Source organism: Vulpes lagopus, chromosome 24 (genome assembly GCF_018345385.1).
Source record: "Vulpes lagopus strain Blue_001 chromosome 24, ASM1834538v1, whole genome shotgun sequence".
Lineage (NCBI taxonomy): Eukaryota > Metazoa > Chordata > Mammalia > Carnivora > Canidae > Vulpes > Vulpes lagopus.
This window is the reverse complement of record NC_054847.1, coordinates 10,232,822-10,246,632: the sequence shown is the minus strand read 5'-3', so window position 1 is coordinate 10,246,632 and position 13,811 is coordinate 10,232,822. Positions and strand designations below refer to the sequence as shown.

Below are 13,811 nucleotides of genomic sequence, written 5' to 3'. Positions count from 1 at the left end.
CCGCAAGACCATAAGCCAGCAGCTGGGTGCCCTGCCGACTGTGTCAGGCCCAACGTTGTAAGTCACAGAGCTCTGAGGGGGTATGTTTTGAAGGCAGTCAGCATGCGGTTTCTTGTGCCCTCTATTCTAAACGAAGAAAAGGCCTAACAGTAGTCTTTAGTGTATCTTTTTATCTTCTCTGAATAAATGCTATATTTTTCTCAACAAAAGAAGAAATCAGCCTGCAGGAGGCTTTTCATCTCCCTTCACATCACAGCTCAGTTGCTTCCTTTCCCTTGAGTGTGACTTCCTTCCTGATGCCAGATGCCCCTGTGTTCTGTGGTCTCGGCCAGGGGCCCTGCCCTGACTCAGAGGAGCCACCCCTGAATTTTGCTTCTTACCCCATCTTATTCCACATTATCTGCAACTCCAGTGAGTTGTAATGGCTGTTTTCTCTAGTATTTATTATTTATATGAATACTTTAACTTTTTAGTGAAGTTAATGTTTAACTCTTAAAAGCTATTTTATGTTGTATGAAACCACTTATATGAGGTACTTGGAGTTGTCAAATTCAAATATAGAAAATAGAAGAGATGGCAATTGCCAGGGACTGGGGAGTGGGGCAAGGGGCAGTTAGTGTTTACTGGGGACAGAGTTTCAGTTTTGTGTGATGAAAAGAGCTCTGGAGAAGGACGGAAGTGATAGTTGTACAACAATGCAAATGTGCTAAACTGTATACCTAAAAATAGTTAAAATGGTAAACTTTAGGTTATGTATGTTTTACCATATTTTTTAAAAGATTTTATTTGTTTATTCATGAGAGTCAGAGAGAGAGGCAGAGGGAGAAGCAGGCTCCCTGCTGAGCTGGAGCCCAATGCAGGACTTGATCCCAGGATCAAGTCCTGAGGTAAAGGCAGGTGCTTAACCGACTGAGCCACCCAGGTGCCCTGTTTTATCATATTTTGTTAAAGTGTGTGTGTGTGTGTGTTTTTTTAAAGTATGAATAAGGCATAGATTATCTCTGCAAAAAGTGGATAACACGTCATGGCCACCTCTAACTTTTTCTGAAGTCAGTTCTATTACAGCCCCTAGAGAAATGCCTTAGCTTCTTTTACCAAAAATGCAGAAGTGACCTCATTTAATTCTGGTTGCTCCTTAGGAGCAGTTTTCCTAAACTACAGAGGCATGAGTAAAGGCAGGGAAGGGGGGGGGGGTTACCAACAGGGAGGACTAAGTAAGTAGGTCAAGGAAAGAGTTGAACCAAAGGCAAGAAAAGAGCTCAAAGCCCAGGTCAGCAAGAGAAAGACATCAAACCTCCCTGATTCTTCACCTTCTTGCTCTTTGCCTCCCATATTGGTGTAGGCATAGGCTCAAATGAGGGTGATGTTCATTCTCCAGGTGTAAAAAATAATTAACTGCCTGCTACTTGAATATTTCTTTATGTTTGTCTTTATTTGACTCTATCATTAACTATCATGGGCCCACTCTGCTTCTGGTTTGAGGCTCCAATCCTGGTGAGATTAATTGTGTCTTTGAAAATAAGATAAGCAGCACATGAAAGTTCATAAGAACATAAATTATCTTCGATAAAAGGGCATACTTTGAAATTTGAAACATAATTTACCCTCAGCTCTTTATATCTTTTCAAATCGTTGCCTATTTGGGAGGGTGGGGGGAGGAGTCTGGCTCATCAGGCAACTAATCACTTTATCTGATTTCTTTCTGGTTTGGATTGCATTCTGGGTACAACAATTGACATCTAAAACTTCAAGGAAAATAACTAGCCAGTCCTCAAATTTCTTCCTTTGACTCTATGTTGCATAGCAGTGCTTGAGAGGAGGTTGTAACATTTGAGAAGAGGTCTTGGGATTTTCTAGGCTTTTCTTGCTGATGGGATAATTAAAGGAAACACCTTCTAAAAATCTCAATAAATAAAACAGAGGGCTCAGTTTCATAGAGAATGTCAATAGAGAAGAGGACTACAGTGCAAACAATGGTATGTCATTAGCTATTCCTTGATATTAGAGCCCACAGATAGGTAATGTAGCATAGCAATGAACAGCTCAGGTTCTGTGGTCCTTCGTTTAATTTACACTCATCTCTTATGAAGTGCGTGCCTTTGGACTAGCCTATAGGTCAGCTCATTTGTCCATAAAATGAGCGTAGTAATAGGACTTAGCAAGTTGTTAGGAGGGTTAATCAAAATACGAGCATAGTGATTGGTATGTATAAGGGCTAATACAAAAAAAAAACAAACCTTAAAATTGCCAAATTAAGACCGTAATCAGAAATGAGGGTAATCATTCACTAAAGAAGAAACAAGAAAGAGGGAATGCCATTTGTTTCTATTTTCCATTGCTTTGTAATGAACCACCCTAGAAGTAGTGATTTATTTTTTAAGATTTTATTTATTTATTTGACAGAGAGAGAGCGCGCACAAGCAGGGGAGCAGCAGGCAGAGGGAGAAGGAGAAGCAGGCTTCCCCCTGAGCAGGGAGCCTGATGTGGGGCTTGATCCCAGGCTTCTGGGATCATGGCCTGAGCTGAAGTCAGATGCCTAACTGACTAAGCCACCCAGGCACCCTGGAAGTAGTGGCTTAAAAGAACAACAATCACTTGCTTTGCTTGTGGGTATACAACGTGGGCAAGGCTCAGTGGAGAAGGTCATCACTCCATGTGGAGTCAGTTGGGGCTGCTCACCTGGGGGCTGAGAGTTCCACTTTGCAAGATGCTCCACTCACATGCTGGCTGTTATCTGGGTACTCAGCTGGGCTGAGGGCTGGGAGCCTTGGTTCTCTCCACAGGTGCTTGAACTTTCTTACAACATGGTCAGTATGTTGCAGAGTGAGTATCTCAAGAGCAGCTAGAGGTACCTGTTTCTTAGGCTTGGTCTCAGGAAAGCAGTACAGCATCACTTCCATGGCATTCTGGCAGTTAAGTAGTCATAGAGCCCAGATTTCAGGCAAGAAGGCCTAGGATCCCCCTGTCAATGGAAGGAGTTTGGAAAGAGTTTATAGAGTTGTTTTAAAGCAAGGAGTTTGGAAAGAGTTTATAGAGTTGTTTTAAAGCTGCCACAGTGTATGATCCCAAAGCTTGCCCAGATCTGATTTTTTCATGAGTCTCCTGTACATCTCCAAGGGAAGGAATGTGACATCAATACATCGTTACCACCCATGTCTTTTGATCTATTCAGGATCCTTCATCAATGAGTAGTTGACAAAGAAAAAGTCCTACAAAATTGGCAAGCAATAGTCAATGTTATAGTTTAAATTCTCCATACGTCTTTGTAGGGATGCCTTTCTTTATCTTGAGGATGTTAACCTCAGATTTTATACAGGCATCATAGCTAATGGTTAATTTATTGTGCCATCTGAGTCCAAAATCTTGTCATAAGTTAGCATTTGTCATGCTGTTGCCAGTTAACCTTCGTTCTTCAAAAAGAAGTTAAATCCTATGTATGGCAAGGTGCTTATTCCACTTTCTGCATACTGAGATTTTGGAATTAGGGAGGCAATTTTATTTTCTGTTGTCTACAAATTCACAAGATCATTCCTTCTCTCAAAAAAAGCCTTGATTACTTCCTCAACAAATACAATATTAAATTTTAGGGTAAATGATGAAAATAACATCAGACTAAGGTAAAAATGAATGTTATATAATTAACTGGAAATCAGTGTGATGTTTGGCCCTTTATTAGTACTTATTTAGAGAAGGAAGAAGGAAGAAATTTGAATTTATATTGTTATTTTGAAATATCCAATTTCCATAAGGAAAATGTATACTCTCCTCTTTTAATAGGCACACAACTTGTACGTAATTATGATGTAAGTCTAGTATTTAAACGGTTTGGGTTGAGAAGCATCAGGTTTGCTCATTCAGTGGAATCTGCAGCTCTTGATCTCAGGATTGCATGTTCAAGCCCCACATTGGGTGTAGAGATTTTAAAAATATTTAAAAAAATAAATGTGATGTAATGAGCAATGGGTGTTATATAAGACTAATGAATCACTGAACTCTATCTACCTCCTGAAACTAATAATACACTCTATATTAATTAATTGAGTTTAAATTTTAAAGATAGTAAAAAAATAAATGGTTTGGGTTGAATTTTATTCAAAATAGGGAATAATTCTTTTAAAGAACTTGGTATATTTTTACACATCATTTAAAAGTACTTTATATGTAGCCTTAGCATAACTGATAAAATGTTTAAATGATAAGGTAACGGGGATAAAAATTGTGGTTAACTTCAAAAGTACCTGCTTATATCTGCTTTGATATTTTAACTGGCTGCTTCCTCAAAGTTAGGAGAACTCAGGGTCCTGTTTGTGCCTGAGGAACCATAGGCATAAGATATGTGTATTTATTCATGTTTCTTCAATGTGGATCAGTTTAATGGTATTTAGGATGGGTATTTAGTTTAGAATTTCTTTTTTATAATATTATTTATTTATTTATTCATGAGAGACACAGGAGAGAGGCAGAGGCATAGGCAGAGGGAGAAGCAGGCTCCCTGTAGGCAACCTGATGTGGGACTCGATCCCAAGACCCCGGGATCACGCCCTGAGCCAAAGGCAGATGCTCAACCACTAAGCCACCCAGGCATTCCTAGTTTAGAATTTCTTTTTTTTTTAATAAATTAATTTTTATTGGTGTTCAATTTACCAACATACAGAAAAACACCCAGTGCTCATCCCGTCAAGTGTCCACCTCAGTGCCCGTCACCCATTCCCCCCACCCCCCGCCCTCCTCCCCTTCCACCACCCTAGTTCGTTTCCCAGAGTTAGGAGTCTTTATGTTCTGTCTCCCTTCCTGATATTTCCCAACATTTCTTCTCCCTTCCTTTATATTCCCTTTCACTATTATATATATTCCCCAAATGAATGAGAACATACACTGTTTGTCCTTCTCCGATTGACTTACTGCACTCAGCATAATACCCTCCAGTTCCATCCACGTTGAAGCAAATGGTGTGTATTTGTCGTTTCTAATGGCTGAGGAATATTCCATTGTATACATAGACCACATCCTCTTTATCCATTCATCTTTCGATGGACACCGAGGCTCCTTCCACAGTTTGGCTATTGTGGACATTGCTGCTAGAAACATCGGGGTGCAGGTGTCCCGGCGTTTCATTGCATCTGAATCTTTGGGGTAAATCCCCAACAGTGCAATTGCTGGGTCGTAGGGCAGGTCTATTTTTAACTCTTTGAGGAACCTCCACACAGTTTTCCAGAGTGGTTGCACCAGTTCACATTCCCACCAACAGTGTAAGAGGGTTCCCTTTTCTCCGCATCCTCTCCAACATTTGTGGTTTCCTGCCTTGTTAATTTTCCCCATTCTCACTGGTGTGAGGTGGTATCTCATTGTGGTTTTGATTTGTATTTCCGTGATGGCAAGTGATGCAGAGCATTTTCTCATGTGCATGTTGGCCATGTCCATGTCTTCCTCTGTGAGATTTCTCTTCATGTCTTTTGCCCATTTCATGATTGGATTGTTTGTTTCTTTGGTGTTGAGTTTAATAAGTTCTTTATAGATTTTGGAAACTAGCCCTTTATCTGATATGTCATTTGCAAATATCTTCTCCCATTCTGTAGGTTGTCTTTTAGTTTTGTTGACTGTATCCTTTGCTGTGCAAAAGCTTCTTATCTTGATGAAGTCCCAATATTTCATTTTTGCTTTTGTTTCTTTTGCCTTTGTGGATGTATTTTGCAAGAAGTTACTGTGGCCAAGTTCAAAAAGGGTGTTGCCTGTGTTCTCCTCTAGTTTAGAATTTCTAAGTCCTCTTAGATTCTAACAGGATTCTGGTTTTTTCAAATATGAAAATTTTCTAATCAAACCATATATTTGTCAAAATTCCTTGTGACCCAAATTCTTCTAGACTGTGCTAGATTTATGATTATGGTGATCATCTGTGCTTATTCGACTTCCATAATATGAGCTGCAGTAATGAAAGCAAATCTGTGTTATTTACATTGCCATGTCTCATTCTGAATCAGGTTACTTGGAATTCTGTGCCCTTAAGGAATTGTTTGTTTTTCCAGACTAGTTAATGCATCAGGAACTTGGCTTCATGTAATCATCACTAAACAAACACCTTGACACCTTTTCTATGGGAATTATCAGAGCTCAAATTAGTTTAAAATTGGGGATATATAAAAAGCCCAGTAGTCTTTTTTTGTTTTAGTTCAGGAAAATGCAAATATGCAGCTCTTAGCAAAAACATTCTTGAGTAGCTGGCTTTACCCCCATGGGCAGCTCTGAGTAGATCACTGGGGTTTACCAACCCAAGCACTATCTGGCTCTGGTGGCTATGAGAGTTACTGGCCTGATCTTCAGAGATCATGTCTGAGCAGTTTAGACTTCACATTGACCACTGCCCAAGACTCACTTCTTGGTGGGCATGTGTAACTTGTACTGTTAGTTTTATCTCCCCAGTGCTGTGGCATAGCTGATGTTCAGTGGGGCCTGAGAGTCTATTAGGGTAAATTGGCTTGAAAATGTAATGACCTTCATTCATTAATTCTGTGTTTCAGAATTAGGAAGCATCTCAGAGAGTTAAAATGGACTAGGTACTTCTAGAGAGCCTGACTGAGCCCAGGATTTATGAGCTTGGTTAAAAAGCCTATGGAGGGCTCATCTCACTGTTGGCTGAAGAGATTACTCTATATAATGACCCTTATCTTGAATTTATATCACTGGATATAATTGAAAAAATTAATATCTAAAATTTACAAATTAATAAGAGAACAGAACAAGTTCATAGAAAAATAGGTAAAGGATCTGTACAGGTAATTCATAAAGGAGAGAACCCAAATGGATCCATATGAATAGAAGTTCAACCTGAGAAAAATGAAGATGAAAATAAAATGAGATACCATTTCACCCTCATTGGGTCAGTAGAAGTTAAAATGTCTGAAAATCCTGTGTTGGTTAGCAACAAGCACTCTCGTAGGCTGCTAATAGATGTATACATTGGTAAAAGGGCTTTGGAGAGCATTTGGGCCATATCTAGTAAAACTGATCATTTTACTTTACTAATACCCAGCAATTCCATTTCTCGGGTACACCTAGGGTAGCTCTGGTACAGAGCCATAAGGAGTCACACACAAGAATGGCCATTGCAATAGTGGAAAAGTCCAATCTAAATGCCCTTCAGCAAGAGTAGGTAAGTAAGAATGATATAGTCATGGAATAGAATACTCTTCACTAGTAAAATGAATGAACAATACTTCATGTGTCGTAGATAAAAATTGATTATTGTGGATAAATATCAGAAAGATAGCATTAAGCAGCATTAGCAAGTTTTAGAGCGATATTGTTGAAAACAAATAATACAATATTATGTATTTTGTGAGGACCTACATATGTTGTGGTATTATAAAATGCATGGGCATGATGGACAGTAGAGACATCCTTTCCCCTACCCTTGGGGAAGGATGAAGTAGAAGATGGGGAGAGGTGTACAGGGAGTTTCAAGTGTTCTGTAATGTTTTATTTCTTTAAAAATAAAACATTGGGGGCACCTGGGTGGCTCAATTGGTTAAGCCTCTGCCTTAGGCTTAGGTCATGATCTCAGGGTTCTGAGATCAAGCCCCATGTCCAGCTCCCTGCTTAGCAGAGAGTCTGCTTCTCCTTCTCCCTCTACCCCTCCCCTCTGCTTATTCTCTTTCTCTCTTTTTCTCTCTTTCTCAAATAAAAAAAAAAGAAAACACCTTAAAAATAAAACACTGATTTGCTCAAAGCAGAAGATTCAAGAGCTTGGCAGTGGGTAAAGGGATCTCTATTACATTATTCTCTATATTTTTCTTTACATTTGGAATAGTCCAGAAATTTTTTAAAGATAATGAATTTAAAGCCAAATAAAAATGTTCTTGGCATAATTTTTAAAACCACTTCTAAACTATACCGTATCCCCAGAATTGCTACTGAAAAAGAGTTATTTTACTTTGCTCCAACAAATATTCGTTGAGTACTTGGCCTGTGCAGGACTCTGGAATTTTGTTGAGGTTATGCTGGAGAAGCAAGTAGGCTCAGCTCTGTCTTCATAGGACTTAGACTCTCCTAGTAGACAGGTAGGTAAGGAAGTGTGTCCTGATAGGAGAAGTTTCCAGGTAGACTAGGTCGGGATGGGCACCACCCAGAAGGCAGCATGCTAACTGGCCTGGCAGCTCTGCTGAACCTAATCACGGTCACGTTCTTCCACATGGACTGGAAAATGAGAGGGAGAAGGGCATTTGGCAGGAAGGCTTTCATCAAAATGTTAAGAGGTAGGGACCAACCATGTGGCAGGAGGACAAGATGGACTGCAGGGGCATAGGAGTTATGAGGTAGATAAGGGAGGAGGCAGAAGGAAAGGCAGGGATGGAGGGCAGGGCTGAGTCTGTTAGGGGAGGAGTTCAGTGTCCAGCTGCTGAAAGGAGTTCTTCTGGTCACCTGTCCCAGCTCTGCGTCTGTGGGATGCCAAGTGACAGCTAGAGAACTCAGCTTCTCCATACCTCACTCATCCTGCAAGCTCTAGCCCCCTAGATAGAAGGAGAAGACATGAGGAGAAGCTCAGGGCTCTCTGAGAAATGCCACAGCCATAGCAACTCCTACAGTGCCATAAGGGACAACTTCAAGCACACTTGGAAGTCGGACTTGTCTTGGGAGAGGGAGCTGTCTAGGTCCTCTACTGCTTGTTGGCCTTCCTATCAAACAAGGAGTCTCTGGTACATTGCAGTCAAATACAACTGGAAGTGTGGTTTCTTTAACACGGTCTAGGTCCAAGCTCTGCAAAGGCCAGGGGCTTCTCAGGCTTCTTTGTGTAAAGCCTGCTCATTCAGCATTCCCTAGGTTTCCTGGGGCCCATTGTGTGGCAGAGAAGCCCTTTCCCTGTCACTCACAGTGTCCACAGGATAAACCTGACAGTACTCGAGAGGCAGTGTGGACAGAAGTCCTTGGAGTGTTTGAAACTGGGCACAGTTGACCTGCCTTGAATCCCAGTTCTGCCACTAACTAGCCGAGTCACCTTGGGCACGACACTTACCCTCTTTTGTGCTTCATTTGCCTTGTCTGTAAGTGGGGATGATCATGGGATCAGAAGAGTTAATATCTAGGACACGTGTGTGATAGGTGGCACCCAGGAATTATTATACCTGCGTTGACTGTAATCCCTGTTGTGGTTGTTTTTATGTAGCTTGAGTCTCTATTACTTGATATCAAAAGAACTAGTTATAAAGACATTTTTTCCTTTTTTTTTTTTTTTTTTTTGCAGCAAAAAATATGTTCTCCCTTTGCAGTGCAGCTGCCCTGTAGACTTTGAGTTTCATATCACTTTGGTTCAGTCTCATGAAGCCTTCACTATTGACCCAGTATCAGGTAAGGATAGTCAAGATTTCAAGTTTCCAATTTCCTTAGAATTCTCAGATCAAAGAGGATTTGGAGAGTAGGCCTCAAGTTATAAAAGAGAGTAAACTACATTTCAATAAGATATTTTCACATGTGTAACAATAACAAATTTGATGTGTCTGACATATTGTAAATTGGGATTGGACACTTGAGAGTGAGGACACTTTGAGATCATTTGTATGCAGATAATTTATAATAGTGTCCAGATAAATTTCTTCCAAGACCAAAACTTGCAATCTGAAGTTAACCATTCCTATTTTAATTTTGGCTCTTGGTGTATCCTTGGTGTATCCATTTTATTCAATTTCAAATAAAATGGGAATATTATCTCTGACTAAGCTTTCAATATTATTGAAGCTGTCATGAATTTACTGCATGCATGGTATGGACAGTCTGTCTTTGCCTGCCCCAAAAGACATAACTGCTCAGAACTTTTGAAAGCAAAATCTCCATCTGAAGTGATTTCTGCTTCCCAGTATCTGTCTCTTGATGTTTGGGTTTGGGCTTGAAATATCTGTCCACAGTGTTCTATTATGAACACAAAAATAGTTTTGTTTTTGAATGTCTGGGTAGGTAGCCATTAATATCCTGATTCCAAGTACATATATGAGTGTTCAAAGCAGAAATTTTTAATTACTTTTAAATTATGAGATGTATGTAGATTATTTCTTAGAGAACCAGGAACCATTCTGAGATTTTTGAAATACAATATAACTTACTATTTATATTGTAAAAACAAGACTCAATTCTCTTTCCAAAGAGAAGCTCTATTATTTCTAGGCTTTAAAAAGAGAGAATAAGTAGTTACCAGAATTATACTAAACAAGATTATATTTCTGCTTTTAATTATAGTTGGTGTTTTCACTGTCTTTTAGTAGAATCATAATAGTGGCCCTTACTTAGTGACTATTATGTGCCAGGTACTATTCCAAGTGACAGATATAGATACATTTTATATAAGTATATGTATATTTAATCCATACCAAAATTATGTAAGATTGGTATAATTATTCTTTCCATTTTATAGACCTAGAAATGAGGCACCAAGAGATTAAATGACTTGTCCAGGGACACTCAGCAGTTAAGTGGCAGGGGTAGGATTTGAAACTGGACATTCTGGTTCCAAAGTTTGTGTACTGCCTCATAAAATAAAATTGAATTTTTACCTTAACTCTGAAGATCTTGTAAGAATTTGACCTAGGAGGTAAGTTGATAAAGTGAGCTACCTCCTGTGATCTTAGTCTAGACTCAACTTAAGAGATGATTGGCAAGACAGAAGAGACTCCTGGACCACTCTAGGCCATCAGACTACCCTAGCCCCCTGGGACTGTCCCTGAAAAACACACACTAAGCATATCCAGATAAACCCTGGTAAAAGAGTATCAGGTCACTGTAGGAACGTGGAGAAGAGAAAGGTACTGGAGGCAGGCCAGATGTGTCAGTAAGAAGAATCCCTATGGTGTAGAAAGGAAAAGCCTTGGGCCCAGCAGCTCCTGGTGCATCATTAAAGATGCCCAAATATGGAATTGGTGTTTTATTCAGTAGCTAGTTCACCATCAGTGAAGACTGGTGGGTGTTGCAGAGGAGAGTCAGCAGATGGGGCTTAGAGTTGGACACTGCCCCAAGATGCTGAACACTTAAGACAGTGATGAAGCCAAAAAACCCATCCCCGGTGATTTATGAGTCTGGTTTTCTGTACCAGTAACAAGCATCCCCCCTCCCCCAGTGATCCTGATGGGGACATTCCTTAGAGTGGTGTTTGGCAATCACTGGACTAGGTTCATCTAAACGATCCTGCCCCACTTGATGGTCTATAATTCTGTTAAGCTCCATAGGCAGAAGGGAACCACCCGTTGTTTGGGAAGGTCAGCACAGCTGCAGTGTGCAGGGGTGACTGAAGTGAATACAGGCAAGAGACCAGGAAACCAGTGTGTTGGGAATGAAATCACATAGGCTTTGAGAGCCTGAACTGAGCTGGTGTCAATGACAAGGAAAAGGCAGGGAGATTTTGAAAGCAAGCTAGAGATTCTTATGGCCAAGCTGTACTTCTACAAAGAACTATGTCCCAGGATACAGAGTATTAATCTACTAAAAGCGCTTGAAACACAGCCAATTCAAAATCTGAAGACTTGGGATCCCTGGGTGGCTCAGTGGTTGAGCGCCTGCCTTCAGCCCAGGGCCTGATTCTGGAGTACCAAGATCGATTCCCACATCAGGCTCCCTACATGGAGCCTGCTTCTCGCTCTGCCTGTGTCTCTGCCTCTCTCTCTCGCTCTCTCTCTGTGTCTGTCATTAATAAATAAATAAAATCTTTTAAAAAAAAACAAAATCAAAAAAAGATTTAAAAAAAATCTGAAGACTGCATACACAATAAACAAATACAGTGTTGAACATAGATGGATGACAACTATACACGAAACACTTCAAAACTATACAGGCGTTTCTCTGAGCCCTCAGATTATAAATTGCACAGCCACATGATTCAGACGAATGGGTGATCCATGCATGAGCACTTTGATCCATCTGATAGGCTTTCTGGCTGTTCCCAGTGATTTGTTTGTTGCATGTCTTTTAAATTCCTCCTTTAAGTGAAATTAAATTGAATATACCAGTTTGGAGACAGGAGAGAGGTGTGAGCTAGGGGCATAAATTTCAGTGTCACCTAGGTACTGATGGAATGTACAGCTGTGGGATAGAGATGAGGTTGCCCAAGGAGTGGGTTTAGCTAGAGAAGAGGAGTGGATGGAGAACCAAGCCCTGGACACACTGGCCCTCAGAGGACACCAAGGAGAAGTGGGTCTGGGACAGAGACCTAGGAGGAAAATCAGAAGAGTGTGATGCAAGTGAAGGCATGAGTGAGGGAGAGAGGGAAGGAGGAAGACAGTAAGCGAGCAAGCGAGTGAATGAATGAACGAACAAATGAGAACAAGCCAGGGCTCTTTAACAATGGAGACCCCATCTTTATGATATTAAATGTTCTGCATCATTTGGATGCATTGCTGATGTGGCTTTACAAGCTGGTCTAAGCTGGATCCTTCAGCCTTCTCAGGAGTCATTTTATGAGGCTTAGTGCATTCCTTGGTCCACTGGTCTCTCAGGCACTTTCTTGCTTTGGTTTCCTTTTGTTGAGGTCTCTATATACACCTGTTATACATCTTTGAGGCTATGGGAATTTTTTTTTTTGAGGCTATGGGATTTACAATGACTTTTACCCACCTGCAGTAAAAAGCTCTGACTGCAAGGACAGTGAATGCAGTTCGGCTGGTATGTGGCCCAGGCAGATTCTGAGCTTTTGCGACTTGCCAGGCATCTGACTTGACTCATAGATTTTATACAGTTGGACAGTCATGGATCATTTTTTGGCCAGTAAGTCCTTATTGCCCCCATTTTACACATTGGGCCCTGATAGACAAAGCACCATGAGCAGATTTTACCCAGTTAGGATGTATAAGTATACATACTCTTGGGCATATTTTCGTAACTGATTGTCTACACCCCATGGAGACATCTGTGGTCCGTGGGGTCATAAAGCAACATCTTCTCTAGGAATGAGAAACATCATTTATCCATGCCTCCCAGGCATTTTGTGCTCAGGCTTGCCAAATGAAAAAATTTGAATTAAGCTAATTCCATTTACAAGCTGTGAATGTGACATAGTACCCCCCGACTTTAACTCAACTGGCCATTTGCCCACCGGGCATCCTTAAGATGCATGAGTGCACTATAGCTGTCAGAAGCTGGATCTGCTGATGGTGCCAAGATCTTCTTGATTGGGGACAAGAGGTACAGGATTTTGTGACCTTCTTTATATTGCTGACAAGAAATCACATACAATTAAAACATCAAGAACACTCTGTTGATCATTTTGGAAGAGCCAGCACTACATGACTTTGGCCAAGATCTTATTAGTGTTGGAGAACAGCCAAATGCCACACAAAATTGTTGGACTTGTTTACTTTGGACCACTTTGAGATCCTGGACATTTGCTTGGTGTCACATACACCAGGAGGAATGCATACAATTCATATAAATAGCAAATTGTAGCATAAAATGGCTAGTTAAGCAAGAGTCCCTGAGGACTTTTGCGTGGAGTTCTTATAGAAAGTTTTTTTTTCTTATAGAAAGTTTTAATACTTTTGTTATCTTTTGTTCTCGTTACCAAGGAATACATCAGCCATCATAAGTAATTTTATATTTTGCATTTTCTTATGAAATGCAAATTTATGACAATTTTATATTGATTTGGGCATAATCCCAGTATCTCTTCTCCTTCTTTGGACCTACACTACTTTTTGTTTGTAAGTGTTACCTATAGGCCCAGCAGACAGCACATCTTGACAAAGAACAGCTTCCCTTCCCCTGGGATGAGCACTAGAATGCCATAAACACTGCAGCTGACCTGTCAAAGTCCAAGGCACCTCTGTATACCTACTCTTGCGGGG

General features: G+C 40.5%; 1 protein-coding gene across 1 annotated transcript in view; it reads left to right on the top strand.

The window, feature by feature from the left end:
- Positions 1 to 13,811, top strand: part of CFAP221 (cilia and flagella associated protein 221) — a 101,173-nt gene that overhangs the window by 23,727 nt on the left and 63,635 nt on the right. Inside the window, exon 7 of the mRNA XM_041739858.1 lies at positions 9,236 to 9,339. Within this exon, the coding sequence (XP_041595792.1) occupies positions 9,236 to 9,339 (104 nt within the window). The remainder of the gene's footprint in view (positions 1 to 9,235; positions 9,340 to 13,811) is intronic.